Source organism: Chamaea fasciata, unplaced genomic scaffold, assembly GCF_029207755.1.
Source record: "Chamaea fasciata isolate MVZ Bird 193981 ecotype frontalis unplaced genomic scaffold, bChaFas1.0.hap1 SCAF_1, whole genome shotgun sequence".
Taxonomy (NCBI): Eukaryota; Metazoa; Chordata; class Aves; order Passeriformes; family Sylviidae; genus Chamaea; species Chamaea fasciata.
In genome coordinates, this window is record NW_027094086.1 from 43,305,493 (window position 1) to 43,331,681 (window position 26,189).

General features: G+C 37.2%; 1 protein-coding gene across 4 annotated transcripts in view; it reads left to right on the forward strand.

The window, feature by feature from the left end:
* Positions 1-26,189, forward strand: part of NOL4 (nucleolar protein 4) — a 190,175-nt gene that overhangs the window by 124,082 nt on the left and 39,904 nt on the right. For 3 of the 4 annotated variants that reach the window (XM_066181863.1, XM_066181872.1, XM_066181888.1), the window contains 2 exons: positions 17,231-17,410; positions 18,153-18,344. In XM_066181863.1, the coding sequence (XP_066037960.1) occupies positions 17,231-17,410; positions 18,153-18,344 (372 nt within the window). The remainder of the gene's footprint in view (positions 1-17,230; positions 17,411-18,152; positions 18,345-26,189) is intronic. The other variant, XM_066181880.1, reaches the window with a different exon arrangement.

Here is a 26,189-nt window from a genome sequence, read left to right on the forward strand (position 1 = left end):
TTTATTTTCTTTTTAATTATGAAAAAAAGAGTTAAAATAAAAATAATAGTTAAAATCTCTAGAAGCATGGTACTTCATATCTGGGTTTTCAATTTACGGTACAAAATTGAAAACGGTCTGTGCATCTGTGTACCTTAATAAAGGAATTTTTTTCACTTCCTCCTTAAATGTTGCTTCTCAGCATACAATCTTTATTTCACAATGCTCTGTTTCTTAAAGCTTGCTTGGCTGAGTGCTCTCCTGGTTGCTAAATTTATGTCCTACTTAATAGGCCTGTGTACTTTCCATGTGTTTCTGGCAAGTTCTTTTGATAGTGGGCTTTTATACACACACCTTCAAATTAAAAACTCTTTTCAGGAGTCCAGCTTCTAAAGCTCATATGCTTCACCCATCACATGCATGTGTACACCAAAATAACTTGCAGTAACATACACACACCAATCCTGTTGTTGCAGCAGCTGGGCACAGTGTTTTCCATTCACTGTGTTTTGGGCAAGTCTTAACTGGAATGTGTAACAGAAAACATAGATTTAAAAACTTAAGAGCCTCTTTACTTTAAAAAGCAGGGAATATACAGAGGTGAGGGCCAAAATGAACATCTGAACATCTGCTAGTGCTCTAACTCTTGCAGTGCTCTGCAAAGTTCTTCTGCTGCAGGTCAGAGGCAGGACGTGCAATAGCCTCCTTCTTCCTTCCTTCTTTTTTGAAAGGACTTTGTCACGAGGACATGACATTTTCACTGCCATGCAGCCGTTTTAGGCCTTCACTTCATCTGCCTGTCCCTCCTAATTGTCACAAACAATTTAATATTATTACCCTCTGTCTCCTGTGGTGGTGTGAACTTCAGCTTAAGCCCTTTACAAGTAAATCCAAATGAACCACATTGTGCTTTGCTACATAATTACTTAATGAGAGAATTAAGCTCAAAAAGTGGATCCACTCTATTTGGTGCTCTTCTTTTTGTACAGGATTATCCCAACAGATGATCTCATGACTTTCAATACCTCTTCTTACACTTCTGCCAGAAGCGGAAACTTCCTGTTACCTCTGCTACAATATATGAAGGCAACAGCTAATAGAGGAGTCAGAAAAGCTGCCCATTCAAAATTCAGTTCATGGTCTGAGTTTTATGTTACCACCACTTTAGTTCAGTGACCTTTTCTTGTAATTGTTCATTTCAGAAAAAAAAAAGTAAAAGCACTCAGACAATTTATTGACTAGAACAAATGGTGAGATTGGCAAGAATAGAAGATATTTTCTATCTGATCTTGTGAGCATGCATTACAGGTCACTGATTTACCTTTGATAAAGTATCAAAGGTAGGAAAAATTCTGAAACTGAAGAAAAAACCAGGGTAAGGTTATGGAGACTTGATGTAGCAAACAGCAGGGCAGGGCAGCTGTCAGCAGCAGGTACCAGTGACCAGCAGACAAGTAGGAGGGGGTGTGCCGGTCACAGCTCAGTGCAGAAGAGGCAAGGAGCCAGACAGGAGCAGCCTGGGACATTCTTGACCCCTCTAGCTCATGGTATAGCTCAGCTTAGGTGGGCTCCTGGGAAGGGGCACAGAGGTGCAGGTCCCCAGAGAAGTGGCCAGAAAAACTAAAATGCAATAGTGCAAGGTGCTGGTGAAGGTATGGATTAATGACAGAAAGTGTAAAAGTGTTTTAAGTGGCGTTGGTCAAAAATGAAATGTTAGCCTCAGAGCCCATTCCTCTCTCGCATGGGAGAACTTGTATTTACTTTGCAAGGGCAAATTTCCATGGGCTGTGCTCAAGCCACAGCTGGCTATCTTACAAAGTAGAGATGTTTACTTTTGATTTTGGTGGGAAGGCAGATATGGGCAAGAAAAAGGATGGTATTTAATTTCAAAAATTAATGTGCCTCACTAATCCTATCCTAAAGCCTTTCATCCTACCAGGAAAAAAAGCAGACAACATCTTACCTTGAATTAGTTAATTGAGGGCAGTGTAGTTTTCAGCAATCAGATTAAGTGAAGGACCAACCACTTTTGGTGTGCAAAGTTTACATGTCAATAGTGTTTCCATAGCTCCAATTATTTAAAGCCTATGAAACAAGATCTCTGGAAAACATAAGGCAGTAAGCTCAAAGTTGGGTCCTATGATGGGTTGTGTACCTTTCCCCTGACTTTTGAAAGGCTGAATGGTAAATAGTAAATTTTTTTATTTCAGTTTATAAACCTGGGGGTTTGCACTTTTAAAGACAGCTGGGATTATCTTGAAACTCATGGGGAACTTTGATTAAGCATGTAATACAGAATTTATTAGCAATTAAAAACTACTGCACGGTCCATTTGTCACCCATGTTTTAGAACAGGGCCTTGGAAGGCAGTGCGTTAAAAGAAATATGTCTGTGCACAGACACTCTGTTCTTACATTAGTTAACCTATTAGTCTCATAGGTTTATTAAATAGAAGTAGTTACTTGGAAAGTTGAATCTTTTAAAGAGCATCACCTTTTCAAAAGTTTTTTGTGAAAGTGATTTCATGCTTTTAACAGATTTTGTATAATCATCAATTTTTATTTTTTGCCTTCAGTCAAGCTATGAGGGTAAAGTATATTAAATAAATAAATAAATAAATGATTTTCCAAACTTATTCAGTACTTTGAACTTCTTAATAATGCCATTTGTACATATCTCCAGAAAATTAATAGTGTATTATAGCACATAATGCTATGGAAGTGGCTAATGAATATGGGATTCTTCTCTATATGAATACCTCCCACACACCACTTTGAAATTCATTCTACCTAGAGCCATAATTTGCAAGGTATTTGTTAGATCTGTTCAAAATATAGCTTTCCAAAAAAATACATTTACATGCAAAGTGTTATTTAGAGATTTTATGCCAGGCTGTTCCTGTTTTACTTATGTCCCAGGTAAAAAAAATGTTTTTTAAAATCTTGGTTGCCAGGAAAGTTTTGTACAAGACAGTACTGTTTTGCTTTCCATATGGTACAGTTTATTCTATCAATGTGAGAAGGTGTTTGTTGCTATTTGTTGTCTTGATTTTTTTTTTCCAAAGGGGTTGTTTTATACTCTCAGTTTTTCTATCCCTGAATAACCTTTAAAACTAATTTCACAAGGTAGTAATCTTGACAATGATGAGTTGCTATGACCTGTGAAATCTGCCTTTGGCTCAACTAGGAAGACTCAGGTTACTGCCTGAGGAAGATGGGCTTTTGAGAGGCAGATACTGCTTGAGCAATGAGTGATCTCCCAGCCCTCAACAAGCCACAAACTCCTGCCCTCTAAAAGTGAGAGAGATGTGGAGTGAAATGGAGAATGCATGCTGGTGAGACTTGGGGATCTAGGACATACATCTTTAGGCTGTCAGGTTTCTTCAGTTCTACTTTTTGAAGACAAACTGGTTTAAATATGATATACTGGATATCTCTGTGTAGGAATCAGTGAGCAGATCTTAAAGCTACTCCTTTGCAGGACTTGTAGAGGTAAACTGTGACTGCCAGCTTGGGTCACGTCTGTTTTGTTTGTTTCTTATGGCACTGTTGAAAGCATATACTACATAGAAGAATTCAGTGGCACGAACCCATATCATCGTATTCACCTAAAAAAAGTACTACTGGAGTTGCAAAATTTCTCGACAAAGCCAAAGAGGTTGTGTTTGCCAGAGAAAACTAGTTTCTAAATGCTTCCACTGCTTGTGTGGTGTTACTTTCTTACAATGGAAAACAAAGCTATTAGCATCCTATGCCACACATGAACACTTCCTCATGTTCCAATGGAGCCCTACTATAGGTACACTCTAGGAAAGGGAACTTTACAAAAGTTATCCTTGCTTTTCAGTTTTTAAAATTAATTCCTGCCCAGGAATTAATAAAATCTGCTCAGGTTTTCTGATCCGGCTGCACAACAGAGCAGAACCAATGCTTGTTCCAGTGACAATGATGGTGGATGTTCACAGGAAACTCCTCTGTCCCTCGAATTCTGTGCCTCTTGTATTTGAGTTTAGTAAAATGCAACAGGTGAGAGTAACATTCCATATTCGTGCTCCAGAAGGATCTGAGCCTTTAGATCACAACACTGCATGCCTTGAGCTCAGGTAGGGCTCTGCAAAAAAGGGAACTCATGAGCACACAGTGTAGGCAGTTGCACCGCAAGAGAGGGAGCACTTTCTAAAAACAGATATATAGATGAGTTCCTTTGATTTTTAAAAATGTATTCGATTTTGGTTTCCTCTTCTTTAAATTTCATCTATGGAAGCTAAGGATACAATAGTAGTCACATAAAATAAGAAAACAAATTAAAAGGGACAGCAACCTGTAAAACTTTAGTCCTGCTCAGATCCGGATTTAGAGTTTTCAGCTAGTTCTCTTCATGTGATAAGCTGACTTATAAGATCAAATCCCTTTTCCCTGAATTTAGTGGCAGGATGACGATTAAATAATTTGGGTTGGAGAATATTACAAAGCAGTTTTTATAGCTGTTCATTTCACCATAGTCAGATTTGAGTTATGATGTCATTATGAGAACATGCATTGTATGCTCTGTTTTATTCAATTTTTCTGGCATAATTCTTGCTGGTTTTCCTCACAGAATTCTTTCTTTATAAGGTGGATTGAATATGATGTTTGGCAAAGGTAGAGTTTTGCTAAGTAGGATTTTATACTCAGCTTTATACTCTGCTGGGGGAATTCTCCATTGCAGGGTGGTGATTTAGTTAGCTAAAGTGAATGCATGTAACTAAGTGGTCCAGGTATTCACAACTCAAAGTATCTTTCCTAGTAGAAGGTAAATATTGTTTATTGTAAATGAGTCTGAGTCTTTATAGACCAAGTCTATTAGATCATCTTGGAAATTTCAGTGCTGCTTGGTGGCTGCATGGCTCCCTCTAACTGAGCTCCAAGTACCAAGCGACAGAATCATTTTGCAGTAAACAAAGTTTATTCAACTACAAGAAATCACGGAGAGTACTGGGGCATGGAATGAAGTTTGTAAGTGCAATTTCCTTTCTAAACAGCAGCTGTTCTGGGAGCTTACAATATGCCATGCTATCCTGGAGGAAACTGATTCTCTTCTCACAAGCCTGAGAGTGTAACAGGCAGCATATAAAATCTCAGGGCTCATTCTTGACCAGACCAACCAAAACACCTCACTTTTGTATCAAATATATGCTAATGTGTGTACAAGCTGGAAAGTTCTGTACCATCTTGGGCAGCTAAAATTATGGGTTTAAATAGACAGTTTCTGGTTTCTTCAGAGTGGTACCAGGAAAGCTATCACCCAATAGAGATATTTAATGATATTTTTAGGGATTTAGGGGTCTATCATGAGCTGTCTGACTCTTCTGGGAAAGAGCATTTGCTCTTCAACACAGCTGTGTTGTTTGCTAGAATTGGCTGCCTGAGTAGTTTGAGCAGCAATTGTTGAGCAGCCCCCCTCTGGGAGTCAGGTTTAATGCTTTTCATAATATTGTCCATCCCCCACTCCCAAAATGTCGGACCATGTCTTTAACAGAAGCACAGTCAGCATAGATTTAGAATGGAAAAATTATTGTTTCGGTTTCTTCCCAGTCTTTTTGTATCAGTCCTAAGGATGCATTGAACTGGAGAACTAATCGGTAGAAATTGCTTTTATAAGGAATTCTCCTGCAACATTCTCATGATTGCTGTACTGTGATAACCTCAAGCAATGCCTCTGGCTTACTTGTATGAGAAATGTTTTATTTATCCTTCCCTAAACAGGGAGAGTCAAATTAGATGCATTTCTTACAAGATTTACTTGATTTATGAGATGCATTTCTTTAAGATTTATTTGTGGTAGATAAGCAGGGAATTAATCATTAATCTATTCCATCAGCTTCAGCTACAGAGATCTCATCTGCTCATCTCTTACTCAGACTATTGCAGACTAAGAACAGGCCTTCCGCCTGGCTCAGGAGCCCTGTCTTCATCTGTCCCTTCATGACTGGTCTCAAGTTCTAAATCTTCCCACCTGGTCCTTAAGCAATAATTAGGGCCATTAACCTCGGTCTCTCAGGGCTACTTACTGGGACAATCCAGCTGATTTACCTCCACTGAATTTTTTAAAGCTTGATAAAGATTGCTGCTATGAGCAGATAGAGGTAGAAGGCCAAAATGAAAAGCAAGAACAAGTATTCTCAAATTGTACCCTTCACTTCTCACTAGGCAATATGCTCCTCTCTTGCATACGCAAAAAAATTGTGTTGTGGCCCTGTTGTGTTCCTGGGTTCCCCCTAGAAAAATCAGTCTTTAATATGTCGTCTTATTACCATGACCAGTTGTAAATGCTTGTTCAGTACTGTGCAGATTCTTTTGGGTTACATTCCTGTCATTAACCATTTGGTTTGCTTTTTTTCCTGGGTCTGTTTCTCAGTATGTTACTGTTACTGGGGGTTTTTTTTGTTATTTTTTCCTTTTAACTGTGCTTCTGAAGATGTAAATTGTTGGTCAGAAGAGAAAGAGTAACAGGACTGTCTCCTCTCACCTATTCTGGCATAGGCCTGTTGTGACTGAGCAACACAACCTGTAGGAGGGAGGGCCTAAAATTCTCCTAAATGATGGAGATAGATGAGCTGGAGTTCCCTCCTCCACTGCTTTCGTCAATGGATTCTAATCTCCTTCCCAATTATTTTCACTTTTGCCATGCTCAGACTAGAAAGGAGAAAGGTGTGAGAAATTATGAAATGCCATTGTGTAGAAACGAACTAGGAAGAGGAAATCAGCATGGGGAAGAACTTATGATGAGTTCAGAAAGAGCACACCAAGAGAGGTCCATTGTTAAACAATTTTCCTCTCTCATCCCAATCGTCACTTCTAGTTCCTTGTTATTTCTAACTTTTGTTGTGTGTACTGTGTTCTTCCTTCTCATGAGTTACGATACAAAATGCTCCACGTCCTTCTGTATTAGAAAACACAGGGGCACAGCTCAGCATATAACTCTGTGTTTAATAAGTCCAGCTGCTGCGTGGCCTTAGGCAGACATTATAGGGAGTTGCTGACATCAAATAGCACTTTTTTGCTGGAGTCTTGGCAAGGATGGGACAGAGGTACCCTTTGTCTTTGTTTCTTTCTTTCTCTTTACCTAGTGAAAGCAAGTGCTCCTCTTGTTGTCTGCTATACTTAAAGCGCACAAACTCTGCAGTGATTTTGTATTAGGATTTCTGCATCTGCCTCTGCTGTCGGTGTCTGGAAGTGTCTTTTGAAACTTTGTACAACCTGGAAGTCTCTTGTGTAGTTTTTATCTCTAGCTTTTCTAGGATACAGTAGGGACAGGGGAAAAAGGCGAGTGTCAAAAACCAAAAGTCAGTCTTTTCTTCTAGATTCCTGATATGACTTGAACTCTTTCATGTATGAATGTGTTTGCTCTCTGGGAATATTTTGTTGCTTTAAAAGAGTAGAAAACTGCCATGGTAAGGAGTATGAGGAAGAAAAAGACAGTGAATTAAAGGGGCAGGTACAAAGTTTCTGTGGTCATAGTTCTCTTAGCAAGACTTCACCTGTAGTCATAGATTTAATGGGTGTTGTTTATAAATAAACACATAGTTTCCAAGTGTAGATTCTTGCTTTGGGACTTGAGGTGATAGCCTTATGTTTTGTAGAATCACAGTGTGATTTTTCTTGGAAGAAACCTTGAAAGTCATCTACTTTCAACCCCCCTGTTGTAGATGTGAGCACCTTTCATTTGACCACTCAGAACTCCATTGTTCCTGGCCTTGAACACTTCCAGGGATGGGGCATCCACAACTTCTCTGGGAAACATTTTCCAGTGCCTCACCACCCTCACAGATTTTTTTCCTCATACCTAATCTAAACCTACTTTCTTTCAGTTTGAAGCCATTTGCCCTTGTCCTGTCACTATGTGCTCTTATAGATAGTCAGTCTTTCTTGTAGGCTCCCTTCAGGTACTGGAAGGCCACAGCTGGGTCACCTCAAAGCCTTCTCTTTTTGAGGCCGAAAATCCCAATTTTCTCCGTCTTTCCCATATGAGAGGTGCTCCATCCCTGATCAACTTGGTGTCACTCTTCTGAACTTGCTCCAACAGGTCTATGTTCTTTTTGGACTGAAGAAGAAAACAGGTTATTGAACTCTTTTGAAGTCACAGTTTAAATTTATGGCAAGAGGAAACAGAGAGAAATTTAGCAAGGAAGGAATTAAGTGAATAGTATCAGAGACAAGAGAAGAAATCAAGAAGAGATTGAAGCAAAAAAGAACTAAAGGCATAAAGAGTTCAAGGATAAAGAATGAAAATATTTGGGAGAAAGGAGCATGGAAAAAAATGGCTGAAACTGAACCAAAGGGCATGAACATAAAGGAGGGAAACAGAAGGAAAAAAAAGAATTTGGCAGTTTTCTAGGTAATTGCAGATGCCTGACAAGTGCCCTGTGACTAAAGCAGTGAATTGCATGTGCTTTGTGTTCCCTGGTTTTATTCCTCACCTAAAATAAGGAAGGGGATTCTTAGGTTTTCCAGCAGCAATATGCTCATGATTAAAACAGTGCCTCCAGTGATACTGCGTTGACAGGAAACCCTGCTCTTCTGTATTTATGACAACATTATTTCCCTACATACAGATACTCATAGGAAATTGAAATCATAGAAATAAAACAGTAAGCTTAGCACATTTACACTACTGCTCAAGAAATTATATCACTCCTGTGTCTTCTGTTTTTTGCTGTCATTGGCTTCTTACCTAAGTCAGACTTCAAGAGGCCATTGTGGTATTCAGTAACTACTTCTGTTTTGAAAGCTGGCAGCAGTTTGAGATATTTTCAAACAGTAGGGGTAGCACTGTTGGTCATTAAGTGGGATCTTTCATGGATAGACTGGGTTTTGTCAGGGATTCTGATGTTTTCTTGCTGGAGGGTTAGAGCTTGCTTGTTTTATCTTTGTTGATGTGTTTGTATCTTAAACCTCTGTCGGTTAGATAAGGACAGGCTGCAAAGAGGGGAGTGAGAATCTTGGGACCTACATTGTAATTGTCATTGTGATATTCAGGTCTTATAAATGTCCTCCATTTTAGTTACTTCCTGAATATATTGCCTGCATTAGAGGTTTCATTCTCAATTTAAATACAATGAGAAGAAATTAATAGTCCAGTGTTTTTGCAAAATATTTTGTAGCTCTTACCAGCCAATTGTCTAAGAATTAACCAAAGAATTCCTGGTCAAAAATGCTCCTTACCTGCCTGTAATGTGAACCTCAGTAGTCACTGAAATACATTCAATTAAAAAAATGTTCACTAATCCTCATATAAACTGCTGCTGTTTCATTTAAATAGGAAAATAAAAACCTCCAAACCCTGACAAAGGGAAAACTGTGGAATCTGAACGGAAACTAAAGAGTTTTGGCAAAAGGCCAAAATTTCACCAAAAATTGGAAATTATAGTTTTCCAATAGAAATTTTAGATTGATGGATTTTGCCAAAAGCACAAAAAGTATGTGGGGTTCCCTCAGGCTCTTGGCTTCACTGAACTATGATACTACCTGCAAAATATGCTATTATTGTCCTTAGAAACTCACTGATGAAGTGTTGCTAACTTTGATAATAAAGTGAAGTTGGTTGCTTGTACATTTTTTTCTTATTTTGTGATGTAAGATCCTAAAAGAGTATAAATTAACTCAGAACTTCTGGTTTGATTTTGGGTGTACTATAGAAAATGTCTAAATACTCTGTTGCCACACGGTTTGCAGAAATCCAGAAATTTGTGATGGAGTTTTCCTAAGTGGCAACCTGTATTTCTCAAATTCTCAGAAACTCTGTGAGATCCTTTTAGACTTCAAAATTGCTGTGTGTGTGTTGCCAAAAATAATTTAATCTTTTATTTGAGTCTGTCACCATTTCGGTTTGACTTTTCAACACCCACAAAGGACTTTGTATTTTTTCCAAAGACACAGCAGACACATTTTGCAATATTACTAGTTATTGGTGGTTATATAACTAAGTTCTTTTACTATTTGCTTGAAAAAGTCTGTCTTCCTACATCAGTGACAGGAGTTCTAGGAGTTAATTAATAAAACCACTTCGTAAAATAAAAGCTATTTAGTAGCTAAGAAGTAGGCAAGTCTGCTCTGTAAAATCAGCTCTGCTCTGGTACTCAATACTGGTGTACTAGGATGATTTGGAGATACTTATTCTGATTCCCCCAAGAATTCTCCTCCTCTAGAATGGCTGGGGAAGGAGGAGGAGCTTTCCTGAAGATGCCCCATCAGGTAATAAGAGATTGTTTATGGAAAAATCAGAAAGAAGCTCTTTAAACTCTAGCCTACTCCAGTAGAATATTCTTCTACTTCACTGAGAAATCTCAGTTGCCTCTCTGTTTTTACATTCTACTTAATTTTTGAGGTTATATTTATTAGGGTAAAGTGATGTCTTTTGATGTTGGTCAATACCAGTGCGGATAGACCTAGGACAGACTTTATTTTAGCTAAAAGGAGAAAATAGCACAGGAAGCTATGTGTTTTAGGGGGTCTTTCAATTATTTCTCATCTTTCAATTATCCAAACTTCTAGTTATCCAGATAAACCCACTGAAATGAAAGTGTCTGGGTAATTTATACTTTCCTTATGGCTAATGAATGTGCTTCTGTTGAAAAGAATATTATAAGCAAACATATTATGGCATAGGTTGGAAAATTACTGAGAAAGAACGAGCAGATAGAAACAGCCAGGGTTCTCTCAGGGACTACTGTAAAAACAATGACTATAGAGAGAAAACCATGTCAAAGATAATTCAGGAGCAAAATCTTTTAATTTCTTAGTTCCTATTGTAAATAACTGAACAGTTTGTTTCTGGAAGCCACGTTGTTAACACAGAGCAAACAAAAAAGGTGCTTTAATATTTCAGTGTAATACAAGTTTTGTGTAAAAAAAGTCCTTTACAACTTAACACAACATGTTAGATAACACTTTTTTAGAGTCAAATCTATGAAACTCTAGCTTTCAGCTCTCCCTTCTTCCTGTAAAAATGCTGCTTTCCTCATGCTCCAGGTTGCAGAATTGCACACAATGATGCCTTCCCATTATCGAGGGTGAAATTTTATAAAGAAACTGGAAAAGCCAGTTATGGTGTAAGAAGAGGAGCAAACTGGTCATAGTCAGATGCAAAAATATGGTTTAGATGAACAAATATATGTGGAGTTTATAAAAATGAGGTTAATTGGATCTTGAAAAAAAATGGTGAGATGCTTGAATTGTATTTGGGAATTCAGAGTCTTTGCTGTAATGAGAAAAGAGATGGACAGTAAAGTTCCACACGTGATGATATGAAGGTTTAAAGGGGCCATAAAAAAGGATAATAAGAGTAAAGTCTGAAAGAAAGAAAAGCATAGGATTTAAGAGAGGTTGTGGAAAGAAAATGGCTTATTAATGCAAAATAATAGAGAGTTGGACTTCTAACTGTAAAACCTGATCGTGAATTCCTTAGGATAGTAGCTGAACCTGAGTATTCAGTTATGCCTCCTGGCTTCTATTTGAATTGAGGAAAAAAATTAAGAATGTTTTTATTTATAGTTTCAAGTGTTTCAATAACGAAAGGGCATGCATATGCTAAAAGTATTTTATGCTTTCTAATGTGTTATTTACATTATATGTGTTATAGATTTAATAAAAAAAACTAAAACCAAAGCCAAACACAACTACCACCTGTAGGCAAATTCCCTGCTATATGGAGACCTCACAGTTTGCACAGGAATGAAGCGGAACTCTAACAATACAATATTAATTTCAAATATATTTTTAAGGGAGAGATATAGGACATGAATTTTCCCTTAATTTGTGAGGCTTAACTTTTAAAATATTTTTATATGTCAATAAAAAGGCATGCTTATCATTCATATCAGTTTACCAAAAGCTAGTTCTTACACGTTTTTCAAAAACTTTATCATATGTAGAGACAGTTAAAAATGTAAATGTGAAAAAAATTAAAATAATGCTCTAATTTAATTGATAATTTTGGAAAAAAGGATCTTCAAAGCAATCAAACCCATTCTCATCGGAATATTCTAATCCCTTTATGTGTCATAGGAATAGTTGCTATAAAAACATGTATACACAATAGCACATGGGTAAATATACATAAAAGCACACATAATTTGCAAGAGTCATCACTGACATTGTAGACTTTTGTGTATTCATTAGCATAGAGGAAAATACTGAAATGTAGGAAAAAGAAGAAAGGGCTGGAGGTACATCTGGGCACAAGCAGAATTCTGCCAGCTTTAGAATGTGGTTTTATCTGTTTATTAAAAAGATTTAGTAACTTTTAAAGATGCGGAGGCAGATTTCTAGAAGAGGATCATGGAGAGCCAGTAGTGTGCAAGTCTCTCTTGCTCACAGGAATTCTGTGGTTTATGAGTGCCTGATACAACAACTGAAAGAATTACACACTACTCAAATAGATGTAAAACTCTGTAACTAAATGTAAATGTAAAATGTAATGTGAATGTGAAAAATGAAGCTTTGTTAAAAAAAGAATTGACACACTTCCATCAGAGGCATCTTTCCCTGGAAAGGTGGGGCATGTTAGCATTTTTAAAGTTGCAAAGACATGTTTTTTCCATTTTTTTGTCATTACAAATAGTCACCCTCAGTAATTAGCTTTCTATCGCTGACTAACTTCTGGTTGGGTAATTAACTGCCATCTTTGGACAGTCACTGGGGTAGCCAAGAGTCTCTGCTGGGACAAGCTTCCTGCAATGAGTTCATGTGGTGTCATCCTCCAAACTCTGTCTGGTGGTCATACACCAGTGTCCGACCCCAGCAGGCACTGAAGCACTATCGTGGACTTGATATTTTAAAATGTTATGGATTACTTCTGCTATAGTTCTCATAAAATAACAGCATGATTTCTGTTGGTAACTGTGGGGTGTCTGCATTGCTGTCTTTTGCATCTTTGGGGTATTCTTCCACAAATAAAGGGATAAGGTTTTTCTGCTGTAAGCATGCTAGAAATTGATCAAACAATAAGGAAATATATTTTTCCTAGAAAGGCCACAAATGGAATACATTTTGGAGTTTTGGGAGTTGCTCTTTCAGAAGGTTTCAAAACAGATGGAAAATATCCAGAGCAGATAAGTAAGAATGATTATAAATCAGGAAAACATGGGCTTCACTGTAGAAATGAATTTATTGGGAAGAGAAGATTGAAGGGAGGGGACATGATAACAGTCCTCAGTTGTTGGAAAGAGTCTCATGAAGAGGGGAGAGAATGCTCTTGTCCCAAACTCACACCTTTCCTCCTTTGCAATACATGGTAGATACATGAAAAATAAATAGGCTTAGTACATTTATGAAAGTCAGAGGTTGGTCTTAAAAATGTTTTAATAGTTCTGCAGATGGTGAAACACTGGTGCAGGTTGTCTGGGGGATGCATGGCATCTCTGTTGCTGGAAGTCTTAAGATAAAAACTAGAAGAACAGTGGTCAGGATTGACCAACTGACCTTTTTCTGGGTCAGCAAGATAAAGTAGATGATATTGTGATGTCTTCCCAGGTCTTCTGTTGTATGATTTGACTTCAGGTGAATGTTGTTGCTGACTTGTAATGTTTTAGAAAGAGGTTGATAGTTCATGTCACAACCTTCTAAAAACAGGCTGTTAGACATGAACGTTAACTTTCATTTTAATAAAGCAGTACTGCCTAGTACTTCTTATTGCAAGGAAGAGATTAAAATAATGAACTCAGAACCTTCAAGAAAGGGCAAGGACAAAGTGGTCAGAATATAAATATCAGCATCTCAGTATGTACAAGACAGATCAATAATCATCTAAATGTTTGGAGATGGAAATAATCTTGTCCTTAGCCTTGGCCTTATTTGTTCTCATTGAATAATTTGTCACTGCTGTCACTTTTTTATCCGTCCCTGAGTTTTTAAGCACAAAACATTCACCTGTGAAACATCTTACATCTACTAATGCCTCTACTCCACCAAGATTTAATCTTTCATTGCTATTAACAGAAATGTGTATGCTCCCTCCATGCTCATACTTTCCTGTCAGCGCAAAGGTTTTTGCTTTTAGGGGGTGAACTGGAGCCAAGAACTGATTCTTGTCTTAAGCAGACTGGCAACTATTAGAAAAAACCAAATCCACGAACAAGCAAGCAAAACCAAAGCATTTTAGCCAGGTTCACTTTTTCAGTCTAGTTTACTGCAAGACCGTAAAATGTCAAGGTCTGTTCAGGAATCTGAAAGAGCATATTCCTGTCTGTCAAAGGTGGGAACAGCCTTTTGAAAGGATAAAAAGGCTGCTCCCACCTAAAATTGGACCTAAAATTGGGTATTGTGTACAGAGTACGAGTTGTCTTTTGCTCTCCCACCCCTTGTTTAGCACTGCAGCTGCTTAATGGAGTAGCAAAAGGAAACCCTTTTTGGCTTTTGCACAACTAGAGTCAACACAAGTGGGAGATCTTTTCCTTCTCTGAATCAATATTCATCTGTGTAGAAATACAGAAAGGTAGAAATTCTGTTCTTAACTGAGCTTTTTCAAACTCAGTTTGCAAAAAAAAGTGAGCTTTTTTCTTCCTCAGTTTGCTAATGAAACAGCCAGAAGAATAACACCGATTTTTCCTGGTACTGTACACGGTCTTCAAATTCACAATGAATAAATATGGGTTCCTGCCATGCAACTTTCTCAGACTGTTATTCCCCACAGTTCATTTAGGATGTTAAAGTTGTTGTTCACATAAAAATTTTAGAGAATATGTTGGACAAGTCTCTCTATGCAATGCTTTCTTTAAAAACCAAACCAAAACAGAACCAAAACCCAAAAAAACACCCCAACTGTTGCATTTTTGAGAGACATACTTAAGCCATTTCAGCCTGAATTTGTTTCGTTCACAAAAGGAAATCTCAACCCTGGTGCATAATTTATGATCTTGGCATTCAGCCGAAACATATGTACATCCTGAAATCAGTTTTGCATCTGTTTAACTTTGTGCACATGAGTAGACTAATTGGATTTAGTCTCATGAAATGACACATGTGAGATCAAGTGTCTGCACAACAAGGATTTCAGTCAGTAGGTTTCTTTAGGGCAGCAGCTTCTATGCTTAATGTGGTGCCTAGTACATGAAATGGCTTTTTGATTATCTCAAAGCCTTCTGCATGCTATATAGCTGTAGTGACAGGTGAAACGAAAAAACTACAGAAGTACAAGTTTTACAGTGTAGGTCAGATCTTCTACTGCATAGCACTGTACAAAAGTAGCAATTAATTGATTGTAACTTTCTTTTTTTAAAAAAATGTCTTCTGAGAATCTCTTCAGGTTTAAGGGAAATCACTCCTTCCTTTGTTACAGGCTACCAGGCTGCAGCTGTTGGCCTTCTGGTAGCCATTGGCAAGGTTAAACACATTTGCTTACATATGCTAGACACTGATAAGATACAGACATCACCTCCTTTAGGATGGACCCTGAACTTACCTGACTGGGCAGCAATGTGGATACTCACCATCTTCACAAGACAAGCTATCAGTGTATCAAGAACTGGAGTTTTTGTTTTTGCTGCCCTTGCAAGCCTTATCTTCTCATGCCAACTCACAACTGCCACCTTGAACCCTGGCTAATTTCTTGCCCCAGAAAAGGTGGTGCTGAGCTTGGTACCTGTTCAAGCTGTTTTTATCCAGAGTTTGGCTCTTCTGTTTTGTTCTGATGTTTCCTCACTCTTCCTACGTCTGCTCTAAGGGTCTAGGGAATGAAGAGTGGTCTAGAGAGTCAAGAGACTCAGGGAAGGGGATGAGATGGACTGCAAGTTCTGACCTTAGGAGCATTAGGGGTTAAAAACTGGAACTCCAGGGGATTGGTACTGTGAGAATGTAGTCTGGGGAGGATATATAAAAAAGGGAGGCTTGGAATAGGAGTGCTCTTAAGGCAAGGCAAGTGACTCTAAAACTGATGGTGTACAGAGGACCAAAGTAAGATAGACATGAAAATGGGAAAAGGGAAAAAAAAGAAGCCGAAGAAAATAAAGCAAAAAAATATACCTGATGGATGAATGGTTTTGTTTGTCTTTCCCTTCTGCCTCACTATGCACTCTCATTCTATGGCTGGTGAAATATTCTGAAATAAAGACAATTTTAGGAAGCTCAGAATGTGGTTCAAGGCATGCCATTTGAAATGCATTTTTGTTTGAGGAATTATGCTCCTGGCTTTTGGTGATATTAAGGGAGGAGGCATCTAAAAAAAGTGTGTGTGTGAAATTTGTCATGTAGCACCTGATTCTGACTACAGAATGCTTTGAAGCAAGAGAGAAAAATAGTGAAACATTACAGCACTAAGATATAGAAGTAAAATTTTGCTCTGATTGACCTAAATGTGAATCTGATGGCTCTGGTGGAGATACTCTCTGATATTTTTGTGTGGCTGGGGAAAAGCTTTGATCTTTAAGTTGTATGTTGTAGAATGTTATGTTGTGGAAGGCTTTCTGTTACTGATGTCTTTTTATGGTCTACGGTTTGAAGTGTGTGCAGTGGGAACAGTTAACTGAGGACTTGATATTGTAAGGGAAAATGCACTGTATTAAGTTTTGGTAATTGGAAACTTTTTGGTCCTACAAGTGGATACAATTTATTGAGATGGTCATCTGTTTTATCCAACAAGATGAATTTCTGCTCAGAGGAAAGTTCTGAATGCTGATTTTCAAAGAGAAAATGGTTTTACTACATGATTCTCAGAGAGCATTCGAAATGTAAACCTACACATCTCTAATTCATTCTGGGGTTTTGCAAGTGAAACTAGAACATTATCATCTCCTTATTTTGAATAATTTTTTGCATCTCTTGATAATATTTAATATTCATTGGGTGAATATCAGTATTTCCTACTTGAATCCTCTTTGCCTTGAAATGTTTAAATTTTAATTCTTTAGAGTTTTTTCAAGTCAGCTGTCCCTTATTTACATCTTGATTAAGACAAAGAAGTTAGTATTTATAAGAAACTTCTGTAAGTAGTACTTACACAAGGCTGTATGGCAAAGATTTCAGGTTAACTGAAGTCATCATAGGTAATTAATTTGTTAATAGATTTACTGAATTTGCAGTTGGTCACATTTTTTTAAAGCACTGAAATGAATATAATTATGCACTGTTTGCTCTTAGAAAGATTAGGAGAACTTTATGTTGAACAAAGTATAAAAAGAATTAATGGAATTCTTGAAATATTTACCAGGCATTTTTGATAAGTAAGACTTTATTTTTGCTGAGAATTTTTACAAGCATAATCTTTTTTCTATTTTCAGTCCCCTGCACATAGCTATTCAAGCTATGACTCTGGCAAGAATGAGAGTGTAGGCAGAGGTGCTGAAGATCTGTCTCTGAATCGAGGAGATGAGGATGAGGATGACCATGACGAGCAAGAAGATCCTGAGAAGGTCAATGAATCAGATGGGGTAGAAGCTGAGCGACTGAAAGCTTTTAACGTAAGCCCTCTTGTACCCACCTTGTTTACTTCTTCTATTCCTTTTGCATTGTTGTTTTTGGGTAAGTTTGACAATATGAAAGGCACATTAATTTGCGGGATTTATTTCAATAATTATCTTAACGCACATTAAACTCTTGCCAACAGACGACAGATTTTCTGTGTTTCATTTAGAATTTTGAGGCAGAGTGCCATCTTTACCAGTGAGGAAAACAAAGCTTTGTTCTGTATATGTGCATGTGTGACTGTGTGTGTGGCTGTGTGGATGTGCATGTTCACCCATTGAATGGAAAGAGGCTGTAGCTAGTTTTGTCAGGAGGCCATTCTGGTGGTCAGCTGTTCTCTATTGCTTTCCCAATGTATATAATTATGCATGAAAACACAAGCAATTGTTCAAACAAAGAAAAAATATGAGTCAGTTCAATAAAATGATTAGCAATCACAGCTTATTGTTAATAATGAAACTTAAGTAGTGCCTATTTTCACAGTCTGTTCTGGTTTATTTCACAAGTTCTGTATCCTATAGACTATTCTTTTCTTGTCTATTTTTTTAAACCCAACCCTCCCCCACCCCAAATAACCCTTTAAAGAACTGTTTGCTTTATATTTCTGGCTTCCCATTACAAAGCTCTTCAGTGGATAGAAAAAAAAAGTGTCTTCCTACCAGTAATCAAGCCAGGAAGCTAGGAAGAGAAGAGAGCTGCCCTCCAAACCCATCTCCTCTGTCTCCCTCTTGCCAACAGATGTTTGTCAGGCTGTTTGTAGATGAAAACTTGGACCGAATGGTCCCAATCTCTAAGCAGCCCAAAGAAAAGATCCAGGCTATCATTGACTCATGCAGGCGACAATTCCCTGAGTATCAAGAGCGTGCCAGAAAACGCATACGTACTTACCTCAAGTCCTGCAGGCGGATGAAAAGAAGTGGTTTTGAGATGGTGAGTTTTGACTTAAAACCCAGCCCTAGTTTCCATCAAAACCCCATATGTAAATCCATGGCACTATTTTGTTTTCATCTTAGCGTCTTTATTTTTTGTGGGTTTTTTTATTTTTTGGTTGGTTTTTTTTGTTTTTTTTTGTTTTTTTTTTGGTTTTCTTTGGTAATACCAGGTCAGAGATTTCTTTTTCCCTCCTTCATTCTTCCTGAATTTATTCCCCTGGATTTGAAAGTGCTATAAGACACTAGAGTTCACGTGGATCTATATGAAAATATGGATCTATAGGAAAAGAAGGACAAAGCAAGGCATAAGGAGGGAAACTGAACTATGGATTATATATAGTGACTTATATCTTACTTTAAGTTACAGTTTCAGAATTACAGATTTTTGCCTGGAAAATTCTTGCTGTAAGATGGCTTTTTCTCAAAAATGCCTCTGCTAGCTGGATTCTAGTAAGCTCTGTAAAATTGATCCTTGTAGAGAAAGGCTATACTGAAGAAAATGCCCAGTGTAATAACGTCAATGGCTTTGGCTTTGGGTATTTTCTTGTACACTTCAGCCAATTACTTATTACTTATCAGTGAAAGTTACTCCTTTGAAATCTTTCTGTTGAAATATAGGTGTGCAAAACATGTTTAATGGTTGTATCAAACTGAAAATTTGAGCATCCCAATAGTTTAGTAGTTATAATGGAACCAAAACTCTTGAGGATTATCATGGTATACAACTGACAGTGTTTTCAGACATAGTTATTTTAGTATTACTCAGTAGCACAACAATGGGTAAATAAAGCCTTCTCATTAATTGGCACCTTCCTTATCTCTAGAAAACGTTTGTATTTCCAAAGTGGAGGAAAGTCAGAAGAAACTAGATGGCTACACACCTTGTGTTTAGTGTCTTAGCTATCTCTCTGACCTTTAGATGACATCAAAAACACCTCATTGTTACAACTAGGTATCATTTAGTGATTAAACATACCATTTTTTAATGAATCATCTGCCAACCCATTGATTACATTAAAGAATTATTGGAGATGATTGCATTTTACTGTTTTTCTCTTTCTCTCTGTCTTTCTCTTTCCTGCAGTTTTTGCAGAATATTTATGAGTACCATATGTTGTTTAAGATGGTAGCTGACAGTTTTAAGAACAAAATATCAGGCTTATTTGTAGGGTAAGACCACTATTTGATAACACAAAAAACAAAGACAGAAACTAAATTTTTGTGTGTACTCTAATCAACTGTATGGTTTTATTATTTGAAATATCGGAATAACACTGTTTCTGAACAATGAAAGCTCAGATGAAGAAAAACAGGTAGAATAAAGGACATCTGTACAGACAGAAGTGCCAAAGATTGACTGGTGGTGTACATGGCAGATTGTTTAGACGTCCAAAACAAAAAAAAGGACAGATAATAAATATTTCCTACAATATATTAAGTAGCATTAAATTGCCTTTACTCACTTTGACAATAATTCATTAACAGCAATTTCAGCTTTCATGAAGCCAAATATTTTATTTTGCTGTACTTTCAACAGAAAATACTTACAAAATTAGCCAATGCTAGCAAGTCTCCTCACTGTTCCAATTAATGGTCTTATTACTATCATTATTCATGCTGATGAGCAGTTATGTAAACTGGCTCTTTTTTTTCATCTGAAAGACTTCTGCAACTGTGTTGCAGTCTGAACAAGGGGCTACACTCTGGCCCATGAGAGCTGGGTTGGCTTGACTTTGGTGCACATTTGCAAATGTTACTTCCATATGAATAAAGGTTGTGGGATCAAATTTATTCCTGTGAGGGAAAAAAGAGCAGAGATTACCAGAAATATGATCCAAATAGGCAATCTTTATAGTTGAGAAAGATTTCCTGGTTTTATAATGTTTCATGACAGTTTATGATGGGCTTTATTTATTTCTAAACAAACAAATCACCCCCTGAAACATTGACTTTTTGCCCATGAATGGAAGTGACAAGGCACTGGAACTCATGCCAAAGACTGCAGCCCTCTTGGGCCTGAAGGGATATCTGTCCTGTGTCCCTGTTTGCAGGTAGGAATATGAGCCAAAGACTTTCCAAATCTCTGGAGGAGCTCTCATCAACTTCCTAAGACAATAAGTAGCTTTTAATGCATATGTCTTGAATAATTCTGAAATCTAATGTGTATCCCTTTGGGTTTTTAATTTTTGGATTTCTAAGGTGCTCTATCATCAGCTCTTGATTATAGACATTTTTTAAATGCTACCATGGACAGAGGCATTTGTACATTTTTTAAAATGTACTTACCATTTTGGTAATGGAGAAGAATCACCTTTTCTGGTTAATAACATTTGTTCACAACAATCATGAATGGACACTATGGTGTTTTGAATAAGGGCTACCCTCAAATACAGCAAACCAGAATAATGATCTGCTCAGCAGCAGTACCAGTACCATTGTTATATTAAACAGGGTGTCAGATAATAACCTCCACAGGAGATGTCTTTTGCTATACACATGTTAAATACAAGTTTTTTGTTTTGTTCAGGTTCATAATGTTACATTTGGAGTATCTAGTTGCATGAGAAAAAGAGAATATTCTCTTTTATGGCATATGACAGTTCAGACTGTGTGTAGAACTGTGCAGTTATCTACAGCGTCATACTGGAAAGTAAAGAGCAAATGTAAACACTGTGTTAAATTAGTATAAAACTGCATGGTAAAGATGAAAAAGCATGCCTGGAGCCTGAGTCTGTCAGTTATTTGCCATCTGTAATCCCAATGACAGTTCTTACTGCATGACAGGCCATTTCTAGCTTTGAGGCAATAAAACAGGCTCAGTCTCATGAGTGTTCGTATTGTTAATTAACATGATTCTTAGTATTATTGTGTTTAAGAGATTACTTTTAGTTATTCTGCTTCTACTTATGACAGATAGTTGTCTGTGGACTTCAAGGCAGCTTGCACAGCTTCTTGTTACAAATACGCGTTTGAGAAGCTCCCTTCCTACATTGGAAATGCTCTGCCCATTTGACTGTGCAGCTTGTAGTTGTGCACTTTTCATTCTGACACAAGTATGTACCTCAATAAGGCACTCAGCTTTCCCCATGAATTTTAAGATTTTTTTTTTCTCCTCCCGTTGTCTCTTGCTAATGGACTGTTGAGGATGTTCTCTTACTAAATTCTATGATTCTGTGATCTTGCTCAGAATCTTTCATTAGGAGGGAAATCTGTCAAATATTGAAATCACTGTCTTTTCAATGGGATTTCTAGGTTGTGCTTCTGCCTGCATTGTGCTGTATTGCTTTGAGAATGTAAACATTTTTGTATTCTTAAAGAAATTATTTCTTTTTCTCTTTATTAGCCCATAAACAAAAGAAAAAAAAATTACTTCCTCATTCTCAAGGATTGATATCAGTGAGAATTCCTGTTTTTAGATTAGGTGTTTTGTGACCTCTATACGCTATGCAAGAGGAATTTTCTCCCTGAAATAGTCAGATGGTCTATTTCACTAATGTTTTTCAAATCTTTGGTTTAGACTTGTCCCAGGCTCTGTGATAGATAACTGCCAATTAAAAAGAATTAGTAGACAGATGCTGGAGATATATGGCATGCATTTATTTAGTTATAGTCCACAAAAACTTCAGATGCTAGAAATAATCAAATGAGGTTAATTTGTCTTAATAGTTACATTTTCTTACTACTCTCTGCTTCCTCCCATCTTCATGATCTCCTATGATCAGTCTCACTGCATTCAATTTGAAATTGCATCTTTAACTATCTTTTTCACAGATGTGCCATTTTTTCTGTGAGAATCTCAATGCAAGACTAAGACTTTTAACTCTTATTCACAAAGAAATTCTTCCTTTTTTAAGCAAAAGGAAACCCTCCTTCGAAGTACTTCTGTAATACAAGACAATAGTATCAAAAAGCAAAGTGTTCTGTGTTGGAGAGAAAAGGCTAGTCGTAAATGCTTTTCATTGCCCAGAGACCAGTTTGGATGTGTCAGAGAAGAGTCACACTGTGCCTAAGGACAGTTCCTGATTTAGGTCCCAGTGTTGTTCATCCCAGCTCCCCCTGTCCTACCTCCAGCCTCAAGAACAAATAACTAAGCTCTGTGTCTTTCACTTCCGCTGTCACTTGGTCGTGCGAGTTGGCCGAGGGAGGAGTTTTAACAATTTACAACTGTGCTCATGTTGATCAAGGTGTTTTGAATATGTCTAGTGGCTTGTCATGTGTCTGTATTGAGACTGAGCAACCTCAGTGCAGACTGGTTTCCTGAAGGGGGTTGTTTTCTGAAATCTGCCTCATTAAGGTTACTTGGGATAGCTGTCGAGGTTCTGCTTTTAAGTTTTAGGAAGATGAATCTTTCAATATTTACTGAATTTAGTGCTGAAAAGTCCAGCTGCCCTTGAGTCACATGGGTTTTCAGTCCTCCAGGCTTTTATGTCTGGAAAGGTCATAAGCATTTTCAGGGAAATGAGGATCTGTAGATTCAGGGATGCATATCTAATTGATGAACAAGCTGGGAAGCATTAAGAAAATTATCACAAGAACAGTTACATGAAGATCTACAAATACTAATAGAGTTATTACTTTGCATTATACTCCAAATTCTGTCAGTTGGACACTTCCCTTTGTAAGCATCTCACCCTTGTTTGATAGTGGTTAACTTATTTAAGTCTGATGGACAGCTTGGTTGAAAAAGGCCAAAGCTACTCTCTGATAAACTTGGACTTTCACCATTAGATCTCATATAGTCTTGAAAAAAAATTCTAGAAACAGTTTTTCTAAGGCTGTTAGATTTGTTATTCTTTTCTTCTTTTTTCACCACAGAACAGTTAAGTGAATACTCGTGTGATCTTTAAGAACTTTCTCCTGAATCTTCCTCAGACAGGTTTTGCATTTTAATGACTTTTCAAAGTATGGGCAATTTTGGAAAAGTGAGCAGTGGAAGAAGTAGCACTTCTTCCATTAACCTTGCAAAACGTGAAGAAGTTAGCTTTAAAAAAGGCATGGTATTTGGAAATAGAATTAAAAATAAAAGTAAAAAATACCTACCAACCTGATAGGACTTAGTTTTCTACATCCTGTGAGAGAGGAAAATATAGGAATGCAATTTTGACCTTTGTTTCAATTTTTTGTTGCCCTCTGAAATGGAAATAAGTTCTGATGTAGAAAAGAAATCCCCTTTTTATTGAAAAAACAAAGGATAGGTTAAAAGAATGTTCACTCAGTTTACCTTTAAGCTTGAAATCAGCAAAAAAAAGTAAATATTTCAGTGGGTTTTGATACTGTGATTCTGACTTAGATTGAGAACTCTTGCTGCAATGTTACTTGATTAACTGGCCTGTGCCAATTGTTTAAGGACAGGAAGCCAATTCAGTATATGACTTTAAGGGGAACAGTAAACAATGTTAAATCATACTCAGTTTTCCTAAGTCCTCTGGAGTTTTGCTAGTAAAGTGCTATCAGTATTCAATACAATCCTCACCTGACACTGAAGGAGTTAAGTCAGCAGGATGATTCCTGGAGTTCTCTGTCACTGCAAAATACCAGCTAAATCTTGGATAGAGATAATTGTGCCTAGATTTGTTGGAGAAATTAGGTGACTTTGGCTCCCTCAGCAGCAGTGAAGCACTTAGATGAACCATCCTCAGCTGTCTCATGAATCAACAATAAAACAAAAAAGAAGCCTGGATGACTACTTTAGACAAAATACTTCATTTTTACGTAAATAAAGTCAGATGGATATTCTTGCTGTTGTTCACATAAGTCGTTTATAATTTCCACTAGCCCTGCTGAAATTGCTCAAATAGGCAGACCCGGACTTGGTCCCATATGTAGGCATAGCAGCAGCAACAGCAGCATGGTGGTTGATTGGAAAGATACATTTGCTAAACTTTTAGACAGGAGTATGGTTATATTAAGACATACTTTGTTTCATTAAGGTGCCATCATAATCAAGGTGTAATGTTTCAATTCAGTGTTTTCAAAGCTGGAAACTTAAAAAAGTGATTTGAACATCACTAGATGTTTCAGAAAGCCTCTTCTGTCATTTAGAGAAAATATTTCTAGCTATCTCATCAAATCCTCTAGTAGGTGTTACAATTGGATGTTTATCATAGGACTGCAAGACGGAGCAAAATATATCAAACCCAACTGAAATGTAGTGCTAGAGGCATTAAAATGCCAGTCCAGTTGTTCATATTCCAGTATTCTGTACTAGCAATTCATAGAATCGTTGAATTTAAAAATGGTTTGGGTGAGAAATTACTTTAAAATTCGTCTAGTTCCAACTCCTCTTCCATGGGCAGTGACACCTTCCATTGGATAACTTTGCTCAAAGCCCCACCCAACTGGGTCTTGAAGAGTTTCAATGGCACCTGTTGCTTTTCCAGGCAACCCAATCCAGTGCCTCATCATCTTCACAGTAAGAAATTTCTTCCCAATATCTAATCTCTTCCAGTTTGTAACCACTATAAAAGTACATCCAATATAGGGCAGTATTGTACTTCATTCAGTCTTTAAATTCAAAAATACTCTGTAGAAGGGTTTCTGAGTCCTTTGCAACTGTGCTGTGTAGGACAGTTCTGTCATACATTTCACTACATTGTTCTGATTAAAAACTCCTATTTGAAGATCATGTGTTCCCTGTCCTGTAACATATTTTGCATATTTTCTGTGAAAAAGTGCTGTTTAGATATTGCACACTGTTACAAATATGTTAGACATCTGAGGACATTGTGTTAGATCTTAATAATTTATTGTGAGAGAGTTGTGGCATATTTGCAGTATTTTATTTTGAAAACGAATTGGTCTTGCAATACCTGAGGAAAAAGCTGACATACAGGAGAGCACTAGGGACTGTCTAGGTTTTGGGAGCCCAACACACAGACAAGTGCTTAATGATGCCTTTGGGAAAATTCAGCTAATGTCAATGAGGCATCTTAGGCATTCATCTTCAGTTTTGGATGCCAAATCACTTTGGAAAATTTTAAACCACATTTTTTCAAGTTTGAGTAATAGATAAATACTTCCTTATTTTCACATTTATATTAATCTCCCAAGTAGCAAGCAATAGGAGTAGGCTAAATGGCCTCAACTTGTGATAGGGCAGATTTAGATTGGCTGTTAGGAAAAATTTCTTCATCCAAAGAAACTGGAACAGAATGTCCAGGAAGTGGTGGAGTTACTGTCCCTGGTGGTGTTGAAAAGAGGTGTGGATGCAGCACTTGGGGACATGGTTTAGTGGTGGAGTTGGGAGTGTTGTTTTAGTGGTTGGACTCAATGATTTTACAGGTCTTTTCCAACCTAAAAAATTCAGTGATTCTATGATTTATGTTGGAGTGTCTGTGAACAAAATGAAGTAACTCGCATGTTTATATGTTTGCAACTGTCTTATACTGAAAGATGTAATTCTTGGTGTTAATTTCGCTAAACTAGAAGGTAGTATTTGTGCACACATCAACTTATGATGTTTGGTGTTTCAGCAGGTGTACACGTGTGCCCATTATCTGACTAAACAGGTAGATGTATATTTTCAGAATTGAGCCAGACCGATGTAACCTGTAAAAGTATGTTGACCAAACTTCAGTACAACTTTGTCTTTTATTTATACTGGATCTCAAAAAACATGCCAAGGTAGTAACTTTAGAGACAATGGATCTCTAACCATGGGTGGACTGCATGCACAGTAAATTGCAAAATTCTTTTTAGTAAATATACTGCTCCTAGTGGTTTAGACTGAAATATAATGTTACCTAGTATATCAATAATTGGTAAATTTATGCAAAAATGTACAAAAGAAATTAAAATATAGAAGGTTTTTTTAGATTCTGCGTAGAAATACAGGAATTATGTG